The sequence below is a fragment of the Acomys russatus genome, chromosome 1 (assembly GCF_903995435.1).
Source record: "Acomys russatus chromosome 1, mAcoRus1.1, whole genome shotgun sequence".
Taxonomy (NCBI): Eukaryota; Metazoa; Chordata; class Mammalia; order Rodentia; family Muridae; genus Acomys; species Acomys russatus.
Window position 1 is genome coordinate 14,887,257 of NC_067137.1, and position 23,979 is coordinate 14,911,235.

At 43.2% G+C, this 23,979-nt stretch overlaps 1 protein-coding gene across 1 annotated transcript; it reads left to right on the forward strand.

The window, feature by feature from the left end:
- The first annotated feature begins 7,222 nt into the window (after positions 1-7,222).
- Sult6b1 (sulfotransferase family 6B member 1) lies at positions 7,223-23,672 on the forward strand. The gene is made up of 7 exons (XM_051153504.1): positions 7,223-7,421; positions 8,691-8,803; positions 13,052-13,141; positions 15,796-15,922; positions 19,463-19,557; positions 20,329-20,485; positions 23,542-23,672. The coding sequence occupies exons 1-7, from the start codon at positions 7,223-7,225 to the stop codon at positions 23,670-23,672; spliced, it is 912 nt and encodes a 303-aa protein (XP_051009461.1).
- Positions 23,673-23,979: the final 307 nt, after the last annotated feature.

A 23,979-nucleotide genomic window follows, 5' to 3' on the forward strand; every position in this document is an offset into this window, starting at 1 on the left:
AGTGAACTCTGCATTTGCAAGAATGACATGAAGAGTCCCAAGTTGAGGTTCAAGCCTAGGCTACATCAGAAAATAGTTCATCCCTCATAAAAGAAAAGAAAGAAAAGAAACAAAACCAAAAATCCTTCATTCTAAAGAAGCCTAAGTCCTGAGGAAGACAAGAGAGGAGTCCTACTTAGAGGCCTTAAAAGACAGCCGCGAGGCCAGTCTTCTCACGTGAGGCCCTTGCTACTCAATCCCTGCTTGCTTTATTTAACCTTATTTTAATTACCACATTCTTTTCTCATTTGAAAATATAAGTCTATAGTCTAGACAAAGACAAAAAAGAGCCGGGCAGTGGTGGCGCACACCTTTAATCCCAGCACTCGGGAGGCAGAGGTGGGCAGATCTCTGTGAGTTTAAGGCCAGCCTGGTCTACAAAGCGAGTCCAGGACAGTCAAGGCTACACAGAGAAACCCTGTCTCGAAAAACAAAGAAACAAAAACAAAACAAAAAAAAGACAAAAAAGAAAAATTGAAAGCAACAGTGGATGATTTAGGAAAACAAGAGGGACTTTTAAAATATGCCATCACTGTCTACATGTCCCAGACCCTGAGACAGAGTACAGCAGACATTCCAGGGGCTTCTGTGACCCCTGACACTGATCAGATACAAGAAACTGAATGAGAAGGTGGCATTTCACTTAACATGGAATGCACACAGAGACACACACACCCCTGTCTCTTGACAGTGACAAAATGTCATAGAAAACCGGTTTGTCTGTGGTTCCATATGCTGTTTCCCTTCATACCACATGCCTGGAAATTCAGAGTTGAGCATGTAGAATTTCCAAATCAGCCTGAGCCTGGAGAAACTAAGAATAACATGACTTTACACACGGACTGTCTGTGCCCCACCCCCTCTTCTACGCGCTCACATCCTCCTATAACCACATGTATTGATGTCAGTTGGATCTGGGCCATTGTCTTCTTAAATGCTTTATTCACCAAGAAATGAGCAAACAAGACCTTGTTTAAATCAGTCTTAAATTCTAGCCCGGGAAAACAAAGACTGTTTGTAATGTAAGGGCTAATCCCACTGAGCAGATGGGCAGAGCATCCAGCCCAGTTCCTCTTTTCTTTCTTGAGGGATGGATTCTTAATTACACTTCCCAACCACGGTGAAAGCCATCCCATTATTATGTAATATAACGGCTTCAAGTGGCAATCATGTGTGAAAAATGTAACCGCATTGATACTTACAATTCCAACTTTACCTCTTCACAACTTCTAAAATTAATACTCAGAAATATAAACAAATCCAGGTCCCCATTTCTAGCTAGGAATCCTCTGTGGTCAGTTCTTTGCCCTTTATAAAATGGAGGTTAAAAATGGTTCTCTTACACATGGACTTTCTCCCTCACTCTCTGGAATGACTACGGAACCTAGAACCCATGGCCTTGTGCAAGCTAGGCAAATGCTCTACCAATGAGCTACATCTCCAGACCTCTTCCGAGTAAACTGCATTCTGTTTCTCTTTCTAGGACTTGTTAACATTTCTAAAAAGTGAAATACATGATAAAGTCAATGTAAACATTTAATATTGTGCTTGCCCTTAAAAAATGTTGGGAGATTTTTGTCCCAGAACCCAGGAAATTCACTTCCTATATAATCATAGAAATCTCTGTGTTTCTAGGGTAAGTTTTTACTATTGCTATTGCCATTGAGTATTTCCAGAGTGCTTGGAGTCTGGGGAGCTATCTGCCTTTGAGGAGTTCCAATAGACTAGGTCCATTTGCTCACTCTAAAAGACAGGAGAACCAGGCATGGTGGCGCACGCTTTTAATCCCAGCATTTGGGAGGCAGAGGCAGGCTGATTGCTGTGAGTTCAAGGCCAGTCTGGCCTACAAAGTGAGTCCAGGACAGCCAAGGCTACACAGAGAAACCCTGTCTTGAAAAACAAAACAAAACAAACAAATAAATAAATAAAAATAAAAGTCAGGAGAAACAATTATTAATGGTGTAAAAAGGATAACAACATTTCTCCCAGGAAACTGGCAAGAGTTTCCCACTTAAATAGAAGCAAGAGCAAAAAAAAAAAATGTTCATAATTAAGCATTTTCAGTCACTGATAAGCATTCTTCCCACTGTCCCCCACCCCACCACCAAATGAAATGAGCCCCTTCAAACCAAATTAAAATTTATAAACGCAGGTTTTTTGGAGTCAGCTCCCAGCAGGTTCCCTGGTCCCTAGCCAGAGAAGTAGCCATGCAGAGGGAGAGAGAAGGGGGAGGGTGCAGACAGAACGTGCTTGAGAGAGGAGAGGGAAAGGAGAGGGGAGTGAGAGGGAAGGGAGGGAGGGAGGGAAGGAGGGAGGGAGGGAGAAGGAAGAAGGAAGAAGAAGGAGAAGAAGAAGAGAGGAGGAGAGGAGGGGAGGACGGAGAGGTGGAAAGGGGAGGAGGGAGAGGAGGAGAGGAAATGCAGAGGGGCGGTCTGTGCAAGGGAACCAAAATGTATGGATTATATAGGGAAGCTTAGTCCCTGCTGGAAACTTCAGGGTAGAGGGTGGGGTACGCAAACCAGGCCTTATAACAGGTAAGGACTGAGGAATGCTAGGAGAACCTGAGGGATGCTGGGAGAGCCTGGAGGCCAGATCCTGTTTGGTATGTAAATTAGGCATCTCAGCTACCTGTGTGGAGTCTGAATCCCAACTACCACTACCTCAAGTGTGGCTCTGTGAAGTCCTGCTGTCCCTGTGGCTGAAAGCTGCAGTTCAGTTCCCACCATGGGTTGGTTGTTCTTGCTCTGTAGAGGGTGCAGCAAAAGCTCCCGTGACCTTGATTCTCCTATCAGGCAGAGAAGCACCAACACACACACACACACACACACTAACACAACTAAACACAAGGTGAGTGAAGCAGCCGTTTGTCTGGTCCGCAGCTTTGCTGAGACTTTGCCCCTGTCAACCTCGGATCAACCCACTGTAACAAGAGGATAAAGTAATGCCACTCTCACAGGTCTGCGCTGCACCAACACTGGAGCATTCGTGTAGTTTAATAGTGTGATGGGGGTGTGGTGCGCACAGTTCTTTAATGATGTTAGCAATGCTGTTAATGGTGACATGAACCACTAACTACACAGGGTAGCTATAGTTGGTGTTTTAACTAGCTATCGCTGGCTTGAAGAAAAGTTAAATAGAATAAAAGAAAAGACTATATATGCCCTTAGGATTTAGGAAGAAAAGTGAAAGATGAAGAGAATAGTGTAGAGAAGATGAGAGGGGGAAAAGTGCACCATGTATTGATGTAAATTCAGTCTCACAAGAGGTCAGATCAGAAGCTCTGACTCACAGAGTATAAAAGCAGAATAGATAGGCCACTCAGCACCTTCAACAAGAGCCCGTGTGCTTCTTCATACGCAACTCAGAAGGACATTCGTGCCAGATGCAGACCACAGGAAAGACATTTATACCCTGAGATTGGCCCACGTCGCCAAGTTCCCTTTCTTTTGTTGGTCTTCCATGCTCAGAAATGGTTTCTAGTCAAGTCTGGCTTGTCAGCATCATGCCTGACACACCCATGTGGGAAAGGGAAGCCCCCGGGTAACATGGTAGAAGCTTCCTTCATGTGGTGGTGGGTAAAGGTAAGAGTATGGGAAAGAACAGACCATCCAAATAGACAACGAGAGAGCATCAGTGTAGGGGGTCAGGGGTCCTCACAGCTATGCACAAGGGGAATTTGGAATGTGTACCCAGGGTTGTTCCTTTCAGAGAAGGAATCCAATGCTTGTTATCTGCCCAGAAGGCAGGAAACAGGCATGCATTTGAGCCTGGTGACCTTTTGTTATCTGTATGCCCAGAGATCAGACCAGACTGGCTCCACATCATTATCATATGTTTATTTTTCTCAGTCCATAAAACCTACTTTTTACAGGTGTCGCATGTGTTTTACAAAAAGTTGTGATGTAATCTTGTCCAATCTTATACACACACACACACACACACACACACACACACACACACACACACACGTGTACTGGCTGGCCTCTTCCCAGCTTCATTAGATTTTTCTCAAAGAGATTATTGTACGCCTTGTTGTGTATGTGAGGTTGAGTTAATTATTCCCAGAAAAGTTTTCATCAAAATGTGCTGTGCTTAAATATGCCTGAGATATATATATATATATATCTCCATACTAGGTCAGACTCTAGAACTTTGAACTAACACCAGCTATTAAGTAAGTCACATCGAACTGAACTGCCTTCTCGCCTCCAGCATGTCATCTCTGAGCCTTTTGAAAGTCATAGAGAGCCCCAATGGCGCTGGGCCCCAGAGAGGCTAAGACATTTTTTTTTCTTTTAAATAGAAGTGAAGGACAGTTCGGTCCTTGTTGGGGTTTGGTCTCGTGCTCTGTATATTCAGATGTTGAATTCTGGCCCCCAAGATCTGGTTGCAGTCAGGACCTGGGCATAGTCAAGTTCAATGATCAAACTTTGCTCCCCAGTTATCTCTGATTGGTTAATAAAGTTGCTGTAAGCCTATTACTGGACCTAGGAGATAGGAAGGCGGGACTTCTGTTGCCTGTCTTAGAGTATCAAGTAGGGACCATCAGGAGGAGAGGAGGAGGAGGAAGAGGTAGAGAGCAGATGTGGAAAGAAACACTAAGGGAGCTGGAGAGATGGCTCAGAGGGTAAGGGCACTGTCTGCTCTTCCAGAGGTCCTGAGTTCAATCCCCAGCAACCACATGGTAGCTCATAGCCATCTACAATTAGATCTGATGCCCTTTTCTGGTAGGAAGGTGTACATGCAAGCAGAGCACTGTATATAAAATAAATAAATTTAATTAAAAAAAAAAAAGGAAGAAAGAAAGAAACACTAAGCTGATGGGGCAGAAGCAGCCCAGGTAGGACCAATATGGCAAGTAACTCAGGGCACATGGCTGCAAAAACCGCAAGACTAGCTTAGATCATATCTGTCCAGCAGACTGCCTAAAACTAAAGAGATATTGAAAATAGGTCTCCTACGGTAATAGCTTTCAATGCTGGGGTTGCTCCCCAGGCTATCAACACACTTGACAGACACCTTCCAGCTTGAATTTACCCTTAGGAAGGGAAGAGAAACGGCACGCCCACACACAGCAAAGCTGCTTGTGGCCAGAAGAGGCCCCTGGGATACAAAGAAGGAAGCTACTGAAATGAGGGCAGCTGTGGGGGACACAGGACACTTATCCAATACAGACTCAACGCTTATCATCAGCACAAACCAGAAGGAAGACAAGAAGCCGTGGTTTCAGCTAGCATACTGGGTTTTGGGGTGCGTGTGTGTGTGTGTGTGTGTGTGTGTGTGTGTGTGTGTGTGTGTTTAGATTTTTGGGATCTGTCTGTCTGTCTGTCTGTCTGTCTGTCTGTCTGTGTCAGAAGTCAGGGGTGTTAGGAGCTTGTGAGCTGTCCAATCATTTTCCTAAACCAACCTTAGGTATATCTTGGCAAGGAATGGAGACTCACTTAGAATGACACATGAAAACAAATGCCACATTTTTTGCATGGCCCCTCCAGGCAGTTGAGCCCCTCAGAGGAGCACTTTGAGCAGGCCAGCACTTGCAGCTCAGCCACCAGCAGCAGCGGCACCATCTGCAGTTGGCTCACCAGCCATTGCATTCAGGTAGTTGGGTTTCATGACCCCGATGTCAACCACTGCAGCTAGTGTGCCCGTGGGCCTGCTGTTGGACACTCGTGGAGTCACTTCATCACTGGGGGCTTCAATGTGGATAGCAATAGTTGAGCTCTCAAGGTCTGACAGCATCTATGGGAGATTCAGGGAGCCATCAGAACAGCAACCTTGCTGTCCTTGCTTTTCTGACATGGGTTTCTAGATTGTGCCCCAGGACCAGGGTGAGATTAAGGCCTGGAAGGGTTTCAGTGAAGGGCTGAAGTGATGGCAGGCTCGCAAATTTCTTCAAACAGAAGAAGGAGGAAGAGGAGGAGGAGGAGGGGGGAGGAGGAGGAGGGAGGAGGAGGGAGGAGAGAGGAGGAGGAGGAGGAGGAGGAGGAGGAGGAGGAGGAGGAGGAGGAGAAGAAGAAGAAGAAGAAGAAGAAGAAGAAGAAGAAGAAGAAGAAGAAGAAGAAGAAGAAGAAGAAGAAGAAGAAGATGATCTGCTCTGATGACCCCTTCAGCATAAACACATAATTAGTAGTGAAGGTGCAAATTCTAGGTTAAGTCTCTCGTCAGGGGCAGCTGTCTGCTCCAGACTGGCTGTGAAAGAGTGTGTCCTGACTGTACAGGTATACTGAGACGACAGAGTCAGGGCCTGGGCCAGGTTTGAGTGGTCTCCTTACAACACCTTTGTGACATTTTTCTTTGTCAGTTAATTACAATACAATAAATGTGTGCTGGAAAAAGATCTTTAAAATCCTGAGACAGGGTCTATCAAAGAATTGGCAACTTTCTCTCTTACTGACAAGATCTAGATAGAGGACCGGCACACATCTTAATTTCACTTTCCATGAACCCCAGGGCCCCCCATGCTATGAGGGAGGCAGTAGCTGTAGGCCCCTACTTGTTCCAAGAGGAAAGGCAGTGCTGGGGAGACTCTGGGGAGCGTGAGCATCAGACCATAGCAGTCTAGAGTCCTTGACCTGCAGGGAGCCCAACTCGGAAGGTGGGAGACTGGCCGGCACTGAGTCCTCCTTTCCACAAACTAGCTGCCTCTATGAGCCGTAGCTGTATTGCTAAATGGGTAAAACCAAGATTTATCAAATCTTTTCAGTTAATAAATAACAAAACAGAGCCAGATATCCAGGAATGTCCCTAAATTGGTGCTTTAACCACTTAACTAAATTACCCTGTGATTTTAATGGTCACACTAACTGGACACTTTCCAAATTGTGTTTGGAAAACTGCCAATCAAAAGGAAACCAGAAATCTTGGAGAATTTCTCATAGGAAAACTGAAGGCCTAGTTTTATTAAATATCTGTTAGTTGGATATTTGGTGTCTGCTAATCTTCTGTTAGGAGATTTTGTTCTTTTCACTGGGTGGGATGCCTAACCGGTAATAAACTAAGGCTCTAGGGTAACAGTCCTGATCCCAAGCCCGCCTGCACCTGCGGGCCACCTTTTGTCAGAGCAGGAAGGATATTCAAACAGGATGAGAGGCTGATGATTGTTTTCTATGTGACTGAGAAAGACTATTTAACATAGTCACTGCAGCTGGGTGACTCGGAGCAGCATCGTTAGCAGGGAGCCAGCATGGCTGAGAAGTCCAAGTTCATTGAGTACATCGATGACGCTTTAGGAAAATCAAAAGAAACGGCACTTCCCCACTTATTTTTCACCTACGAGGGGATTCCGTACCCGACTACCATGTGCACTTCAGAGACTTTCCAAGCTTTAAAGGCCTTTGAAGCCAGAAGCGATGACATCGTGCTGGCGTCCTACCCGAAGTGTGGTACGTAGGGGAGGGTGCAAGGTGAAGGGGGAGGAAGGAGGCTCATCCCCCACATGGAACTCACTGAAAATCAGCAAGGAGGGGCGCAAGACAGCAAAGCACGCGGCTTATAAAGCCAACAACTGAAACAGGGCGAGGAGTCAGCATTCTGGGGGAGGAGGTTGAGGTGCAGAGGTCATGGCAGATGATGAGTGATGAGAGAGGCACGGCAGGGCCAGGATAACAAAATGTGAATATTTTTGACAGACAAAAGAAACATGCCATTTCTGTCACTTACATAATGATTTCCATGAGGTGGCTTTTTTTTTTTCCCCCTTTCCTTTCCAGACTCTAACGTCAAATCGGTGTTTAAGGGCCATCATCAGTAGAGGATGAAGATTTAGAATCTAACTTACTCTATTCCACATTGTCTACTTTTTTACTTGTGTTTTTGTTTGTTTGTTTAAATTGAGGTCCAGGCTGGCCTAGAACTTACTATCTTCTGCTCCGGCTCTAGCGTGCATGGGTTACTGCTGTGAGCTATTCCACGCACCCACAGCATGCACTTTGATTCTTTCTGCTGTCGCTTATTAAAGCCCATTTCACTGAACATGTTGCTTCCTCTTATTCAATGCTGGGCTTTCATAAAAATCAAGATTGTACACTCCTGTCATTTAATTCAGGGTAAAATACGTTAACCCGATATTTTTATGGCATAATATTCTTCTTCAAGGAACGTGTTCAATCATGTCAAGGAGACATCTGAGGCTGACTTGGTGGCAAGCATCTGGAATCTCATTACTCAGGAGGCTGAGGCAGGGAGTTCATGGGTTAGAAGCCTGAATTGCAAGATGTTGACTCAAATAGAAGGAAAGAGTGGAAGGGAGTGAGCGAGGGAAAGGGAAGAGGACACGGTTTGAATTTTAAATACATTAAATTCCATGTTAACATACACAAATGCTCTTGTTTGTTTGTTTGTTTGTTTGTTTTTTGAGTCAGGGTTTCTCTGTGTTAGCCTTGGCTGTCCTGGAACTCACTTTGTAGACCAGGCTGGCCTTTAACTCACAGAGATCTGCCTGCCTCTGCCTCCCGAGTGCTGGAATTAAAGGCATGCACCACCATGCCAGGCAATCATAAATGCTCTTCTCTCCAAAATTATTTCTTTCCACCTCTAAAGAAGTGAATGTACACACCATGGGATAGCTGAGAATTTAGTTTCCTCCACATCTATATGCTAAGGTGATATGTCTTTGTTAATAAGACTCCTTAATGAGTTTTGTTTCCTTACAGGGTCAAACTGGATTCTCCACATTGTCAGTGAATTGATATTTGCCGTTTCTAAAAAAAAATACACATGTCCAGAATTTCCAGTCCTTGAGTGTGGTGATGCAGAAAAATATCAGGTTAGTACAGCTTTTCAACTTACAGCAAGTGGTCACAGGAGATGTCGTCCACCGTGGGGCCTTCACTTCTGAGTTCAGAAAGTATTAAAGCAATGCGAAGAGTGATCACCGATGACTAGTGACTGCTTGCTTGCCACATCCTTGGTCCTTTTCTCGTATCATCTCATTTTCTCGCAAAATAACCTTATCACTATTCCCCAGAAGACGAAACTGCCAGCCTTGCCTGAGATCAAGGAGATAATAAATGGCAGGGCCAAAATTTGAATCCCAGCTTTCTGATTTGAGCTCTGAAAAACTTAATAAGCATTTACAGAGCATTTTTCAACATGGGGGGCAAGTAATCTGAGAATACCCAGAAAATGAAGACTATAGCTTGGGTAGGATACAATCCTGGGTAAGATGCTAGACAGAATCTGCAGTTTTTCACTACTAAGGCATTTTAAATTTCCTTACCTTTTCCCCCTCCATTTGTTTATTCATTTGTTCGTTCATTCATTCATTCACTTTAAATCCTGATTGCGGCCGCCTCCTCGCCTTCCAGTCCCTCCCTCAACACACTTTCCCCTCAATTCTCCCCTCTTCCTCTCCTCAGAGAAGGGGAAGTCCCCCATGGGTACCAACCCGCTTGGCACATTGAGTTGCTGAAGGACTAGGCGCATCCTCTCCCCCTGCCAGAGAAGGCAGTCCAGCTTAAGAGAATGGCAGACATCAGAGTCAGAGAGGGCCCTGCTCCGGTTGCTGGGGGACACACATGCAGGCCAAGCTGTGCATCTGCCACATATGTGTAGGGACCTAGGACCAGTGTTTATTTTTTTATTTTTTATTTTTTGGTTGTTCAGTCCCCCTCAAGTTAGTTGACTCTGTGGTTCTTGTGGAGTCCTTGACCCTCTGGCTCCCTCAATCGAACCCCCAACTCTTCCCTAGGACTCCTTGAGCTCTATCTAATGTTTTGGCTGTGGGTCTCTGCATCTGTTTCCATCAGCTGCTGGGTGAGGTCTCTCAGAGGAGTTATGCTAGGCTCCCGTCTACAAGCACAGCAGAGTAACATTGATAGTGCCAGAGGATAGGTTCTCTCATGTGAGGTCCAAGGTTAATGTTTTAAGTTTTAATTTTACGTTTAATTAATGCCTCTAATCTGTAGGCCTTGCCTAAGGGCAGATGCTTCCTGACAGGCTGGAGGCTCTCGTTGCTTACGTAAGATAATAAACCACTTCCTTAGACAGGTTTGGTTGACCCAACTGCACCGGATGTGTTTGACCACATGTAGGTGGGAGATACACAGACAGGGAATACGTCAGGGTGTGTGCTTGCCCCTGACTGGATCTGATGAGAAATGCATAGCCTTATAAGTTTGTCTTTATAAGCCTCTGCAAATTGTGACTGCTTGTCATTTTCTGGGAACCCTGAAACGGACCTGCCAGCGTCCATCAAACTGGCCAGTATTTGACTAAAGCTTACTTTTTATTTAGTTCAAAATTGTGGTAGTGGTCCTATTCTCACCCGGCGGGATTAACACCCCAGCGAGGGCTTTCTGCTTCTTCAGCTGCGCTAGTCTGACCGGAAAGCCAAGTGTTGCCCCGGCTATTGTTAGAACCTTCCCTTTCTGATCTTAGTGCCAACTGTGAATAGGAAGTTGATTTAACCTCTGAACCATTTCTCCAACTCCACTTTAGCAAATATTCTAAAGTTGCCTATGGCTCCTTTTAAAATGCAGTGTGCCTTTTATTTTTAAACAGAAGTCAGTGAGAAGGCAGGTTTGAATTAATAGTGATTCCATTTACAGAAAACTTCCCAGTAGGACACATACAGACGATACACATAGTCTGAAGACGTCCTCTGTCCAGTCAGTCAGCTTTAATACTGCTTACACTTTGGCTACACCACTCATTTGTTTGAATAACGTGTTGTCTATCTAGTTCTGAGACAATTGCTTTCACTTTCCTCTTGGCTGTGCCTCTAATCCTTGTAGTAACTTTGTCACTCTGTGTGAGTCACCATGTGACTTGCGGCCATACAGTGTAGGATGAACAGTACACCATCACTTAATCTGTAAATGACCACCTATTTGCTGTTGTACAAAGCGTCTGAAACCTCAAAGGCTAACCCTAATCTCTAAAACGGAGGCTCTGATATCTGCCTGAAAAGGCTGTTGTGAATGGATGAAGCTAAGCTATTTCAAACCCCAACACAGACCCGTTTAGTGTGACCCAGCCATTATCAGCAGGGATCAACACTTGGACACAGTGCTCCTTTTTTTAATCTCAGAACGTCTTGATTTTTCTTTTTTCTTTCTTTTCTTTTCTTTCTTTCTTTCTTTCTTTCTTTGTGTGTGTGTGTGTGTGTGTGTGTGTGTGTGTGTGTGTGTGTGTGTGTGTGTGTGTGTGTGTGTGTTTGTTTGGTTTTTTGTTTTGTTTTGTTTTGGCTTGGTTTGGTTTGGGTCTTCTCTATCTAGCCTTGGCTGTCCTGGAATTGCTTTGTAGACCAGGCTGGCCTCGAACTCACAGTGATCTGCCTGCCTCTGCCTCCCAGAGTGCTGGGATTCAAAGTGTGCGCCACCAGGCCTGACTTTGTTCTCTTGTTTGAGTCGAAGTCTCCATACTCCAAACTTAACTAGAAATTCCTAAATATTATTTTATCACTGGAGTTGAAGTTTCGAGTGGTCTATATTCTATATTCACGAGACCACTGAATAACGATTATAAAGGGCTGACTCTAAGCTAAAAACCCTTCGCCACTGAAGAGCATCTATTTATTGTTCTTCAGACAGGGTCTCCTGTGACCTGGAATTCACTACTTTTCTAGGCTCATTTAAATGTGTGTCCCTTCAACCTCACGCTTCCTGGAGCTGATTATAGGTGTACACACCACTACGCCCACAGGTAGCCATAAAACTTTGTTCTTTTCAGTTATCAGTAGAAATAGATAACAGAAAAATAACCAATTATTCTATATTCCTCAAATGAACAAACATTTCATAAATAAACTCAGATATTTAGGTAACACGAGCCTTCAGATTCTGTTGGGATTTTTTTTTTGGGGGGGGTGGTTTTCGAGACAGGGTTTCTCTGTGTAGCCTTGGCCATCCTGGACTCACTTTGTAGACCAGGCTGGCCTCGAACTCACAGCGATCCGCCTGTCTCTGCCTCCCGAGTGCTGGGATTAAAGGCTATATTTAATTGTATGGTACACCTTTAATCCCCACACTAGGGAGGCAGAGGAGGGTGGATCTCTGAGTAGGCCAGCCTGGTCTACAGAATGAGTCCCAAAACAGTCAGAGCTACATAGAAAACCCCTGTCTTGAAAAAAACATAAAAAGAAAATATATGTCTAGAGGCTACAAAGATGTGTCAGTGGCTAAGAGCACTTGCTGTGCAAACATAAGGGCCAAGTTTAGATCTCAGTGCCTACATAAAAAGCCAGGTGTCCTATAATGCCATTGCTGTAGGGGATGGAGACAGGAGAGTTACTCAGTCTTTCTGGGTGTCAACGTAGCTTCATGTTCAGAGACTGCTTCAAAAGAATACTGTGTGAGCAGTGATATGACAGGCCACCCAGTGTCTTCCTCAGGCTTCCAGGAGAGCACGCACAAGCACACACAACATACAAACATACACAGTCCACATTCACATATCTACATATGCTACATGGGAGTGCACACAAACACCAAGAAAAGTTTAAAAATAGATCTATCTGTTAGAAATGGATTTTTAGGAACCTTGTCAGACTCAAATATTTCTATTAAAGGCCTTCATATAGAAGAGATATGAATAAATAAAACAGTGAAGTGTGAGTTCTGAACTTGATATGATTGTTACAAATGCTTGTTTAAAAAGTGACAAGGATTGATTGTGGAAAGCAGGAGATGGTAAAACTATTTAGGTGAGATTTGTTAGGTGAGATTAGTGATTTGTTCCTGATCTTCATGAAAACAAATGTAGGAAAGAGAAAGTAATTACGGAGTGCTTGGAGCCACCACTTAGATACTATGCCTTTAATGACTGAACACACACACACATCTACACACACTCACACACACTGTCAGACATACTTTCTCAAACACACATTTTAAATGTATATTCTCACACACACTCTCTTACAAACAACCGCCCAGACACACTCTCCAACACATATGTTCTCTCATACATACTCTTAGATGCACTCCCTCAGTACACAATTACAAACACACACAACACACACACAATCTCTCACACACCTATACACACTAACCACATTGTGCACACTTTGTAGAGAATGAAACTGTTCCCATCACCAAGGATTTTGACAACTCACCTCCACTATGACAAGCTGCCTCTGTCTGTCTTCAAGAACAAAGCCAAGGTGAGTGAATTTGAAGCACATAAATTTTTTACTTTTATTTTGTATGTGTAGGAGTATTTTTCCTGTGTGTTTGCATGTGTACCACGTATGTGCTGAATGAAACACTTATGTATACATACAGTCTGGCATTTCGTTCGCTTGTTTTGACCTCACTTTTTAGCAGTGCTAAGCAAGAGCTCTGGCGCTGAGCTTCACGTTCAGCCCCATAGCTGTTGGCTTCTGATGGGGTGAGTTTGCTGGTAATCATGGAATGTAACTATGTGAAATGAGAGATGTGGGTTTTTTTTTTTTTTTTTGTTTGTTTGTTTTCTGTCGTTTCTTCCTTCAGCTGTCTTGCTATGGCTACATTCAAGTCAAATACAATTCAACATAGAGAAAACATAGGTAGGAGGAAATGTGCAGTTTATTATCATTGGTTTTTACAATTGATAGATTTTAGAATCTCACTGCTTCAAAAGAACACAGTCGCATACAATAAACATTTTTTTCCTGGTGACATCTGCAACCATATTACTTCTGACTTTCACATATAATAGTCATCTTTATGTTACCAGACAAATTGTTGTCCGCCTTGACTCTGCTTTCCATTTGCTTAGACACCTTGCACCAGGAGTGGCGAGGCGTGCCGCAGCCCCTGCACACGGGATGCTGAGGCAGGAGGCTTAAGTCACCCTTAGCTCTGAGTCACCATTTTCCCCATTTCTCCCGCCCCTGTACCCCTACTCTGTGGTCCCCCCCCCCCCCCGCCTTCACACCACACGTAGTCCTTCTGTCCTCCTCCTCCCTCCTTCCCTTGAGATCGCTTGTTCCTTTACATGGTCCCCAGGCTACTTTAATCATCTAAACACATACACACACACACACACACACACACACAGAGTGAGAGAGAGAGAGAGAGAGAGAGAGAGAGAGAGACAGAGAGAGAGAGACAGAGACAGAGACAGAGACAGAGAGACAGACAGAGTTTTAGATTCTGAATACATGTGAGAAAGCATGTGCTATATATATGAATCTGGCTTATTTTGCTTACTATGCTTTCCAGTTGCACCTATTTTCCTGCAAATGACAACGGTTTCAGTTTTCATTACAGCTGAATGAAATTCCATTATGTACCAGAACCACATTCCCTACATCCATTCACCTGTCGATGGTCCACCAGGCTGGCTTCGTGTCTTTGCGACTGTGGACAGTTCCATAATGCCCAAGCACCTCTGTGGTGTTAAGCCAGCAGTCAAGGGATGGAGACGCTGCACCATCCTGACACCGCCGGCAGCCTGAGACTTCCATCTTGTAGGGGCCTAAGCAGGATTTGTGACTTTGATGCAGTAAAGTGTTTTAGGATTGGTCATACGAAGCCGAGTAGGAGATGTTACCGGAGATATTTTAGTATGGTGGCACATGTCTTTAACCTCAGCACACAGGAGACAGGGGCAGGCGTGGTGGACATAGCAAGTTCCAGGCCAGGCAGCAGTGGAGCGCTGTCTTAAACAACAGCAGCAGCAACAAGATCTTTTAGTAGAAATAAAAGCACTCTCAAGAGTATGATGGTGGGCTTCTCAAAAGAGCCATGAAAGTAAGATATTCCCAAGCCCAGCACTGCCTCAAGGGGGAATTTCAGATGCCTTAGCATTAGCCTTATTTACCATTTTAGTAGATACCCAGTTACAACTTAAAAGATGCTAAGAAACCATTTATTTTTCTCTCCCTTTGTATTCGAGACATCATAAGGTGGCTCTGATGATGCCTCGCACATAACTACATAATCTGATGAAATAAAACCAGGAGCTCTGCCCTCCCCAGCCGCTCTGTTGTTAGTCATGACCCGTCTCCCACCCCAGCTTAAAAACCTCTGGGTGTGTTCCCATGAGTTAGTTACCGCTCTTTGCATCTGAGGACCCACGCTTCTACTGCATTCAGCTTGCAGCCATTTAAGTTTCACAGAAAACCAAGCCCCAAAAGCTCTGGAAACCATCCAAAAGCACCCGAGAAGCAGCCTCCGCGATGACCTGACCAGAAAGCTCGTGGTGCCCTCTGCTGGTTTCAGCTTGCTCTTACAAGGACCTCAAACCTATTTATTCAGTCAAGAAACTTCCCAGGGGAAGCATCTCTGCCTTTTCAGAAGGTCACGTGACTTCTGCCTGTTCAGCCTAATCGGGCTTCTGCTGCTTGGGCACGGAAAGCTCAGCCGCACGCTCAGTTGTGTCTTAGGTTTGAAGCAAGGAGCAGGCTCACTTCTATCTTGGGCTTGTTTGAAGTCCTGAATGCATACCTAATCTCCCACAATCCCTTGGTTCTCTGGGGATTCAGTTTGCTGTTTACAGTGCTCATTTCACACGTTTTACTCAAAGGCCACTAGAGGTCACTGGAGAAGAGAGAGCGGGGAATGAGAGGTCTGGTTTGCTGTGGGGGTGGGGGTGGGGTGCGCTTTATTTGGAGGTTTACTTTTCAAATCATCCTCTGAGATTCTGATAGTGAAATTATTGTTTTGCCTTTTAGTATCTTCTACATCTGCCTTTTTATGGTATAAACTCATTATTGGCAAAGGTCCTCTGCAGTGTCACTCTTCGGTCACAATTATGGCATTGTTCACCATTTCTCTTTTCCAAAGTGCAAAATACCAAGCTACATAAATTAACTTTGTTTTTACTCTCTAGATATTGCTGATATTTCGAAACCCTAAAGATACAGCAGTGTCTTTTTTTCATTTTCATAATGATGTCCCTGATATTCCAAGCTACGCCTCTTGGGATGAATTCTTCAGACAATTTATAAAGGGACAAGGTATGACTGTTAATAAAAAAGGTTTTCCTTTAACAGGCAAACACATAAATGTGAAAATGTAAAGAAATAAGATTTAGGAAGATCTCGGAACCAAAAGGTTGCATTTTAATGAAGTTTTACAGCATTAGGACCAATTCCATGCATCAAGCTACTGCAATGCATCTTTGGTTTCATAGATACTCTAAGGCAGTGGTTCTCAGTCTTCTTAATGCTGTGACCCCTTAATACAGCTTCTCATGTTGTGGTGACCCCCAACCATAAAACTATTTTTAATTATTTATTTATTTATTATGTATACAAAATTCTTCCAAGGTATATGCCTACAGGCCAGAAGACAGCACCAGGTCTCATTATAGATGAGCCCTCGTGTAGTTGCTCGGAATTAAACTCAGGACCCTTGGAAGAACAACCAGTACTCTTAACCTCTGAGCCATCTCTCCAGCCACAAAATTATCTATTTTTGTTGCTACTTCACAACTGTAATTCCGCTACTGTTGTGAGTCGTAATGTAAATATCTGTGTTTCCGATGGTCTTAGACAACTCCTGCGGAATGGACCATGACCCACAGGTTGAGATCCACAGCTCTGGAATTCATTTGTTGACTATGAAAACTGAGTGGTCATAGAACAGATTCAGAACCAAGATGTTTTTAAGAGTGATGTAGAAAAGTATTTCTAGTTAGTTTCCCTTAAGTCATTCTATCACAGTGTCAAAAAAAACAACAACAACAAAAAACAAAACAAAACAAAACAAAAAAAACACACTCAGGAAAGATGAAAAAGAAACGTCAATAAACTTGTGTAAGCACACCTAAGACATTTTTGTTAGACTCCATAAACATCATATCTCTAACTATCAATAGCTACTATTTTAAATTATGCTTTTGTTCTTTGATAATTGTATATAATTTTAGCCTTCTCTCTCCCCGTTATCTTGTTTTGTCCCCACTCCTTTTCTTATTGACACTGGGAAACAGCTGGAGCGCGGGTTGTTACACCATAGAAGAAAGCGCTGCTCACACCCACCTCGCCACCATCTTTCACTGCTCAGTCTCTCAGGGAGCTATGGGGCCTTGGGAGCCTTTCCTCCCTTTATGCTGAAATGATAACTATGAATTTCTATCTGTTACTGCGTCTCCAGATGTTACGCTGGGTGTTGTCTAGGCATGCTTTCCCTTAAGACTCATAACCAGGCAGAGTAAGGGGCTCCTGTATAGCTGAGAACACTAGCAAATATGTTCTGCCAATTGCTAATTACCCAACTTGTGCACATGGCAGTGAGGCTATGTCCAAGGGTCCAGGAGCCAGAGGTCGGCAAGTATCTCCTTTTAATAGTGGCTAAATGACCCTAGGGGAGACAATATTGTCTGTTCTCCTCAAGAGAACATGTTGTATAACACTTTCCTTGGATATTAAAATAATAAAAACTAAGACTCCCTCTCAGAGGGACCCTGAGACCAGACCAGCGGCCTGGAAGAAGCAGAAAGTAGCTGAGCTTCTTGGAAGAGGTTTAGTGCAGAGTCACTTGAAAAGAGGCTGCTCTAACCTGTTGAGCTGCCTGCGGACCGTGTGGTAGGCTCCAGGTTTCCCGGCCTTAGTGCGCTGTCACCCACAGGCCTTGGTCATGCAGCTGTCTCTGAGGCATTTCTGCCTCTGTAAGTAACCCCAGTAAAACTCATTGGTTCACTAGTTGGACTTTGGTGTCTCCGCACTTGGGTCTGTTGTAGCATCTCTATTTGGGATGAGTAGATGTGTGAGTTGCGTCTCCGCAGGAAAAGTGTTTTCCCACAACAGAACCACTTCTCTAAATCTATTTTTTTTTTAATCATTGTACTTAAGATGGACACCAGTTTTGCTACACACACGCATAGTGAAATGATGACCGAAGTCAAGCATATCCATCCAGCATACCACACAGCTTCTTTTCTGCATGTAGAGAAAAATCACATACATTTGCTATATTTCATTGTACAGTACAGTATTTATAACTGCAGACTTTAAGCTGTATATTAGATCATTAGACTTATTCACACTTCACTGTTCCAAGCTCACATGGAACATAGACCCAGAACTTACCTTTACCCCCTTGCTTCCTCACCCTCATCTGAAAGACACCATGCCTTCTGGATTATTCAACCTTTAAAAAGGTAGATGCGACCAAACAGAGTTTTGTCTTCTGCCTTAATTTAGTTAGCATGGTGCCTCTCAGGTTCACTTTAGAAGGTAGCATCTCTATTTTAATATTCCATGTTGAATCTCTATACCACAATTTGTAATGGCCACTTTAAAAGGTGTTTGATATAGCAAATGCCACAGCATGCCACTTCCATGGGCACTACATACAACAGTGGCTCCCTAGCGGATCGAGTCATAACACCAAGATGACAGGAGATGCGTGCGAAGGACCATTAAGCGCACTTCTGTTGTCTAGAAACACTTCATGGAGACCATGTGGGGCCAGGTAGGGCAAACCCATAACACCGCTCCATACATGTAAAATATAAGAGAATAGTCAATGATGGTGTTTGTTATCTGTGGGATAAATTAAAGAGCCTTCCCCATTGGCTGCATCCATTCTTTGTATTTGATTAGTTGATTGGCAATAAGATGTGGCAGTAATAACTTGGACAGGATTTCTTCCTTGCAAAATTCTTTTTTTCTTTACATAATTTATTCAGATTGCATCTCAATTGTTATCCCCTCACTTGTATCTTCCTGTTCCCCCCTCCCTCCCTCTTTCACCCTATTCCCCTCCCCTAGACCTGTGACAGAAGGGGACCTCCTCCCCCACCATATGATCACAGCCTATCAGGTCTCATCCTGGTAGACTGCTTACCCTTCCTATGAGGGCCACCAGGCCTCCCCACCAAGGGAAGGTGGTCAAATAGGGGGCAACCCAGACCCAGAAAGATACACATGGTATATACTGACTTATAATTGGACACTAGCCCAATAAGGATGTCATCTGAGAGTCTTCATTTAGTGGGGGAGGGGGGGTTGGGATAGATGCTGGGACTCCCTATTGCAAAATTCTTAAGTCCAACTTCTAGTGGCAGATGAATACTGTGGATGCCACGTGATCGGCCATCTGGAGCTACAGCCACTGTGACTTCCCTGCCACAATGGACCACAATATTGAATTGTAAACTGAAAGAAAATCTTTTTTAGCTGAAGTTGCTTTGGGCAAAATGTTTTTTCACAGCAACAGAAACAAAAGAAAACAAAACAAAACCTCAGGCATATGTACGCACTATGTTTGAAATAGCTTGTTCCCCCATTCTAATGAATGTCTTATAAATCTGACCAGATTGATCATTTCACAACTAGCTCAGTTGTAATATTAGTGGGAAATGTTCAAGAAAGTAAAACATAGATGGAAATGGATCGTGAGGCAGGCATATTACACATCTTGGTGACAGATTTGTAATATGCACAATCTGTCTGGAATACAGACCCGTATCTATGTATCTATTTTCCTTGGTTATGTACAGTTACTTACAAAGTTGTTTGTTTGTTTGTTTTCTCTCCTGTGTTTTTTAGTTTCTTGGGGGAGCTATTTTGATTTTGCAATTAATTGGAACAAATATGTTGAGGATGAAAATGTTAAGCTCATATTATATGAAGACCTAAAAGAGGTGAGATTATGGTCATTGGTAGTCAAGGGCAATCTTTATTAGAGACTATGACACAGAGCACATACTTAGGATGTCTGATTGTGTGAACAAATAGTGTATTTGGTTTTTAAAAATTCTAGACACATAATGCAAAACTAGAAAGAGCCCACTATACTTAGAGGCTTGGTTTGTTTGCTTAGCAAATAATACAACATTTGCAGCTTAGTAATAACTGCTTTCTTTACTCTTTGTGATGGAGAGTCCATGTCAGTGATAGAAGAAACAATAGGTAGATCTCAGTTAATTTAATCAAATATGCATTTGGTTGTGAATTGATTTTCCAAGTTATTGTTTTTTCTTTCTTTCCTTTTTTTTCTCTCTCTCTCTCTCTCTCTCTCTCTCTCTCTCTTCTCTCTCTCTCTCTCTCTTGGCTTTTTGAGACAGGGTTTCTCTGTGTAGACTTGACTGCCCTGGACTTGCTTTGTAGACCAGACTGGCTTCGAACTCACAGAGATCCACCTCCCTCTGCCTTCAAGGTGCTGAGATTAAAGGTGTGCATCACCACAGAGAGTGCTTTTTCTTTAAAAGATTGTTTATTCACTTAACAAACATAAAGTGAGAGATGACTCAGCACAGTTTTAGGCCCAAGTTATACATCAGTGAAGAATTCAAACAAGGTTCACTGCTCCAGATTATTTATTTAAATAAATGAATGCTGATTTTAAAAAAAAATCTTTGCCTCAGCAAATCCCACTGACAGATGTTTATTTTTCAATTTTTTTTTTTTGTCAGAATCTGGTTGTTGGAATAAAACAGATCGCTGAGTTCCTTGGCTTCTCCTTAACTGATGAACAAATACAAGCCGTGTCAGTCCAGAGCACCTTCCAAGCAATGCAGCACAACTCTCAGGAGACACATGGTGCTATTGGCCCCTTCCTGTTCCGCAAAGGTAAAGTTGCTTTCGTTTATGGGGTGTTATGTCATCTTGGGAGTGGCTTTGCACTCAGCAGGCAAGTCAAATCACTTTGCCAGAAGGGTTTTAGTTTTCTCTTCCTTGATAAGAATTCAGGACCTGGGGAGGCCAGAGCTGTGACTGGCAGCAGTCCACTGTCCTTTACTGCACTAAGTGCCCAGTGATGGCAAACAGCAGCTGCAGCTCCAAGGTCAGGTTCCAGGTAGGAAGAAGGAAACAGCAAAAGACCATTTAATCAAACATGCATTTGGTTGTGAATTGATTTTCCAAGTTATTGCTTTTTCTTTCTTTCCTTTTTCTTCTTCTTCTCTTCTTCTTCTTCTTCTTCTTCTTCTTCTTCTTCTCTCTCTCTCTCTCTCTCTCTCTCGGCTTTTTGAGACAGGGTTTCTCTGTGTAGACTTGCACATTAGCTACCTGCACATTAGCTAACCACCCTCCTTCTAGAGCTTTCCACCCAGCCTGCGCTGTGGCTGCTGGCATTCATTCATCACCACTGTCCCTATAGAAGTAGCTGGAAATGTAGTTTTACATTTTCAAGCTAAATGCATTGTAATTCACAAAATCAACAAACTTAACAGTGTTGTTAACATAGAAGAAGAAAATTGATGGTAGGTACTTACAGATGATTTACTTCATTTCATTAAAGTATCCTAAGATCTTATAAATTTTATAATTCCATAGCTTTAGGACTTTCTACTTTTATTGGACATTTAATGAAAATATAATGATGCTTAGATTTTTTTTTACTGCATACGTGTGTGTGTGTGTGTGTGTGTGTGTGTGAATGTATGTATGCATATTCCATGAAATGCATGAGGAGCTTAGAGGACAATTTGAAGAAGTCAGTTCCCTCCTTCCACCAGATGGGACTTGGGGGGCTAGATCACATGTTGTTAGGCTTGGGGCAAGTGCCTATATCCACTGGAAACTGATTATGTACTGACTGGAATGCTGTGTTGGGGTTAAACTTTATAACAAAGGGCCACAAAAGATCTAATTTTGCAATGTAGGGGAAAAGCAAAGACCTTGGTTTCCCATATCCACATTTCAGGATCTGAGCTAAGTCTATTTTCTTCAGTTACTTTTCCAACTGACCCATCTGAGATATCCAGCATGAGTGGAAGACTGAGTCGGAGCGTGGCTGCAGCTAGATTGTTATAGAACACTAATCCTTATGCCTGAACTTATTAGCCGTAGGAAGGGGGAAACAGACCCTTCCTATACAATGTTCATCAAGTGCTATTCAGAACAGAAAAACTCCGACAGCCAATGAAGTCAATCTGATGTTCTTGGAGAAAGTCCACAAGGCAGGAGAATATGGAAGGGCACGGAAGAAAACACTAGCCAAAGTTTACATTTCTGCCACCTGAGTCAGGTTGTACATTTTTGGTGTGTTTCCTCCCAGCCTTTTTCTGTTGGGCATAGTTGATGATGTTGGGGACAGTTCTGTGTCTTGTTTCATTTCCTTAATGCACCATAGCTCTTTCTCATGTCATTCAGCCCATTTCATCACCACGTGTTTCAATGGTTGTGCAACACAGAGGCTGCAGTTTCAACTGGAAACATGGAAAGATTTCAGAGAAAGAAACAGTTTACTTTCTGCATACATTTATTTATCCTCTGTGTGTATGCACATCTATGTGGGATGGGGGCTCACATGTGCATGTTACGGTGTGCATCTGAAGGTCAGATGGCCACTTTTTAGATATCAATCCACTTCTTCTGTTACCTGGTCCCCAGCACAATCAAACTCAGATCTCCAGGCTTGATGTGGTGCATTTACCTGCCGAGCCATCTCACCAACCAAAGAAATAACATTATATGTCAGAAAAAAATTGCGTTTAAGCTTTTACTGAGACAGAGTTTCACCGTGTAGCTCAGGCTGACTTGGAACTTACTATGTGGCCCCAGCTGATTGAAAAGCATCATCTTTCTGCCTGAGCCTCCCGAGTGCTGGGATGACAGATGCTTGCAACAACAACTGGCTGAAGTATTAAATTTCTAAAAGATGTTCAGTGTCTGGCATCTAAACCAAACCTGAAGCAAAATGTTAACTGTTAAAATGTGTTTGGGTATTTGAGAGACTTTAGAAGAGGAAAAAAATGCAATTCGGAAATTATGCGATTTTAGATCCCAGATGTTGGGGAAAGGATGTGGGTAGATCATTGAAATGGAGTCTTCTTTCCCCAGGTGTGTAAGGAAAGCATGTCACCTGCCACACCACCAATGGAGAAGCCGAATGGGCAGTGTTGATCTTACAAGAAGATTGTGTGTGTGTGTGTGTGTGTGTGTGTGTGTGTGTGTGTGTGTGTGTGTGTGTGTAAGACCAGGACCAGAGCCATAGCAACTCTTTTTTCTCTTTTTTCATCTCTCTATCTTCTCTCTCCCTCTCTCTCTCTCTCTCCTCTCTCTCTCTCTCTCTCTCTCTCTCTCTCTCTCTCTCTCTTCTGAGGCAATGTCTATCTATTTAGTTTTGGCTGTCTTGGAACTTGCCCTCTGTAGACCAGATTGGCCTAGAACTCACAGAGATTCTCCTGCCTCTGCCTCCTGAGTGCTGGAATTATCCAGCTCATGGCAGCTCTTATAAAATAAAACATTTAATTGGGACTTGCTTATAGTTTAGAGGTTTAGTCTATTATCAGCATGGTGGGAAGCACGGCAGCACAGACAGACACGGTAGCTGAGAGTTGTACATCTAGTTCCAAAGGCAGCAGGAAGAGAGATACTGGGCCTGGCTTGGGCTTCTGAAACCTCAAAGCCTACCCCGAGTGACCCACTTCCTCCAACAAGGCCACACCCACTTCAGCAAGACCACACCTTCTTATCCTTTCAAATAGTGCCACTCCCTAAGTGCTCAAATGTATGATCTTATGGGGGCCATTTTTATTCAAACCACCACAACTGTGTTGTTATTTTTAACCTTTCAAAGTAAAATACTGTATTTTTAAAAGGGCAAATTTGGGTAGAATAGAGATAAAATTAAGAAATATTCTAACATATATCTGAATCTTTTTTTGCCTTCTGTGTTATAGGTGAAGTTGGTGATTGGAAAAATTTGTTCAATGAAACACAAAACCAGGAAATGGATGAGAAATTCAAAGCGTGTTTAGCAGGCACTTCCCTCGGAGCTAAGCTGAAGTATGACTTATATTGCCTGGTTTGAATCTGGCCAAGTTGGGCTGGCCTACATATTTTCTTTTCCCTAATAATAACTGGGTTTATATAATTAGATAAAAACCCAATCAACGAGTCAACATAACAACCGTCCAGTAGCATGTAGTTCCAAATAGGGCAGATCTGCTAATGATGGCAATAGCTGAAAGTTTGAGCTCAAATTAAAGTTTGTCTTCTTGAAGAAGAATTGGAACATTCCTGTCAATGTGTTATTCTAGGGTTGAGAACAGACAAGATGGGCTTCCAAATGCTGTACTTTTTTTTTTTTTCAAGCCAAGGTTTCTCTGTGTAGCCTT

What these genes read in the sequence shown, in the direction of transcription:
- Sult6b1 (XM_051153504.1), top strand. Translation starts at nt 7,223, where the DNA reads ATGGCTGAGAAGTCCAAGTTCATTGAGTACATCGATGACGCTTTAGGA. An exon ending in GGCGTCCTACCCGAAGTGTG is followed by an intron (nt 7,422 to 8,690) that starts GTACGTAGGGGA and finishes GTTTCCTTACAG; the next exon opens with GGTCAAACTGGATTCTCCAC. An exon ending in CCCCTTCCTGTTCCGCAAAG is followed by an intron (nt 20,486 to 23,541) that starts GTAAAGTTGCTT and finishes TCTGTGTTATAG; the next exon opens with GTGAAGTTGGTGATTGGAAA.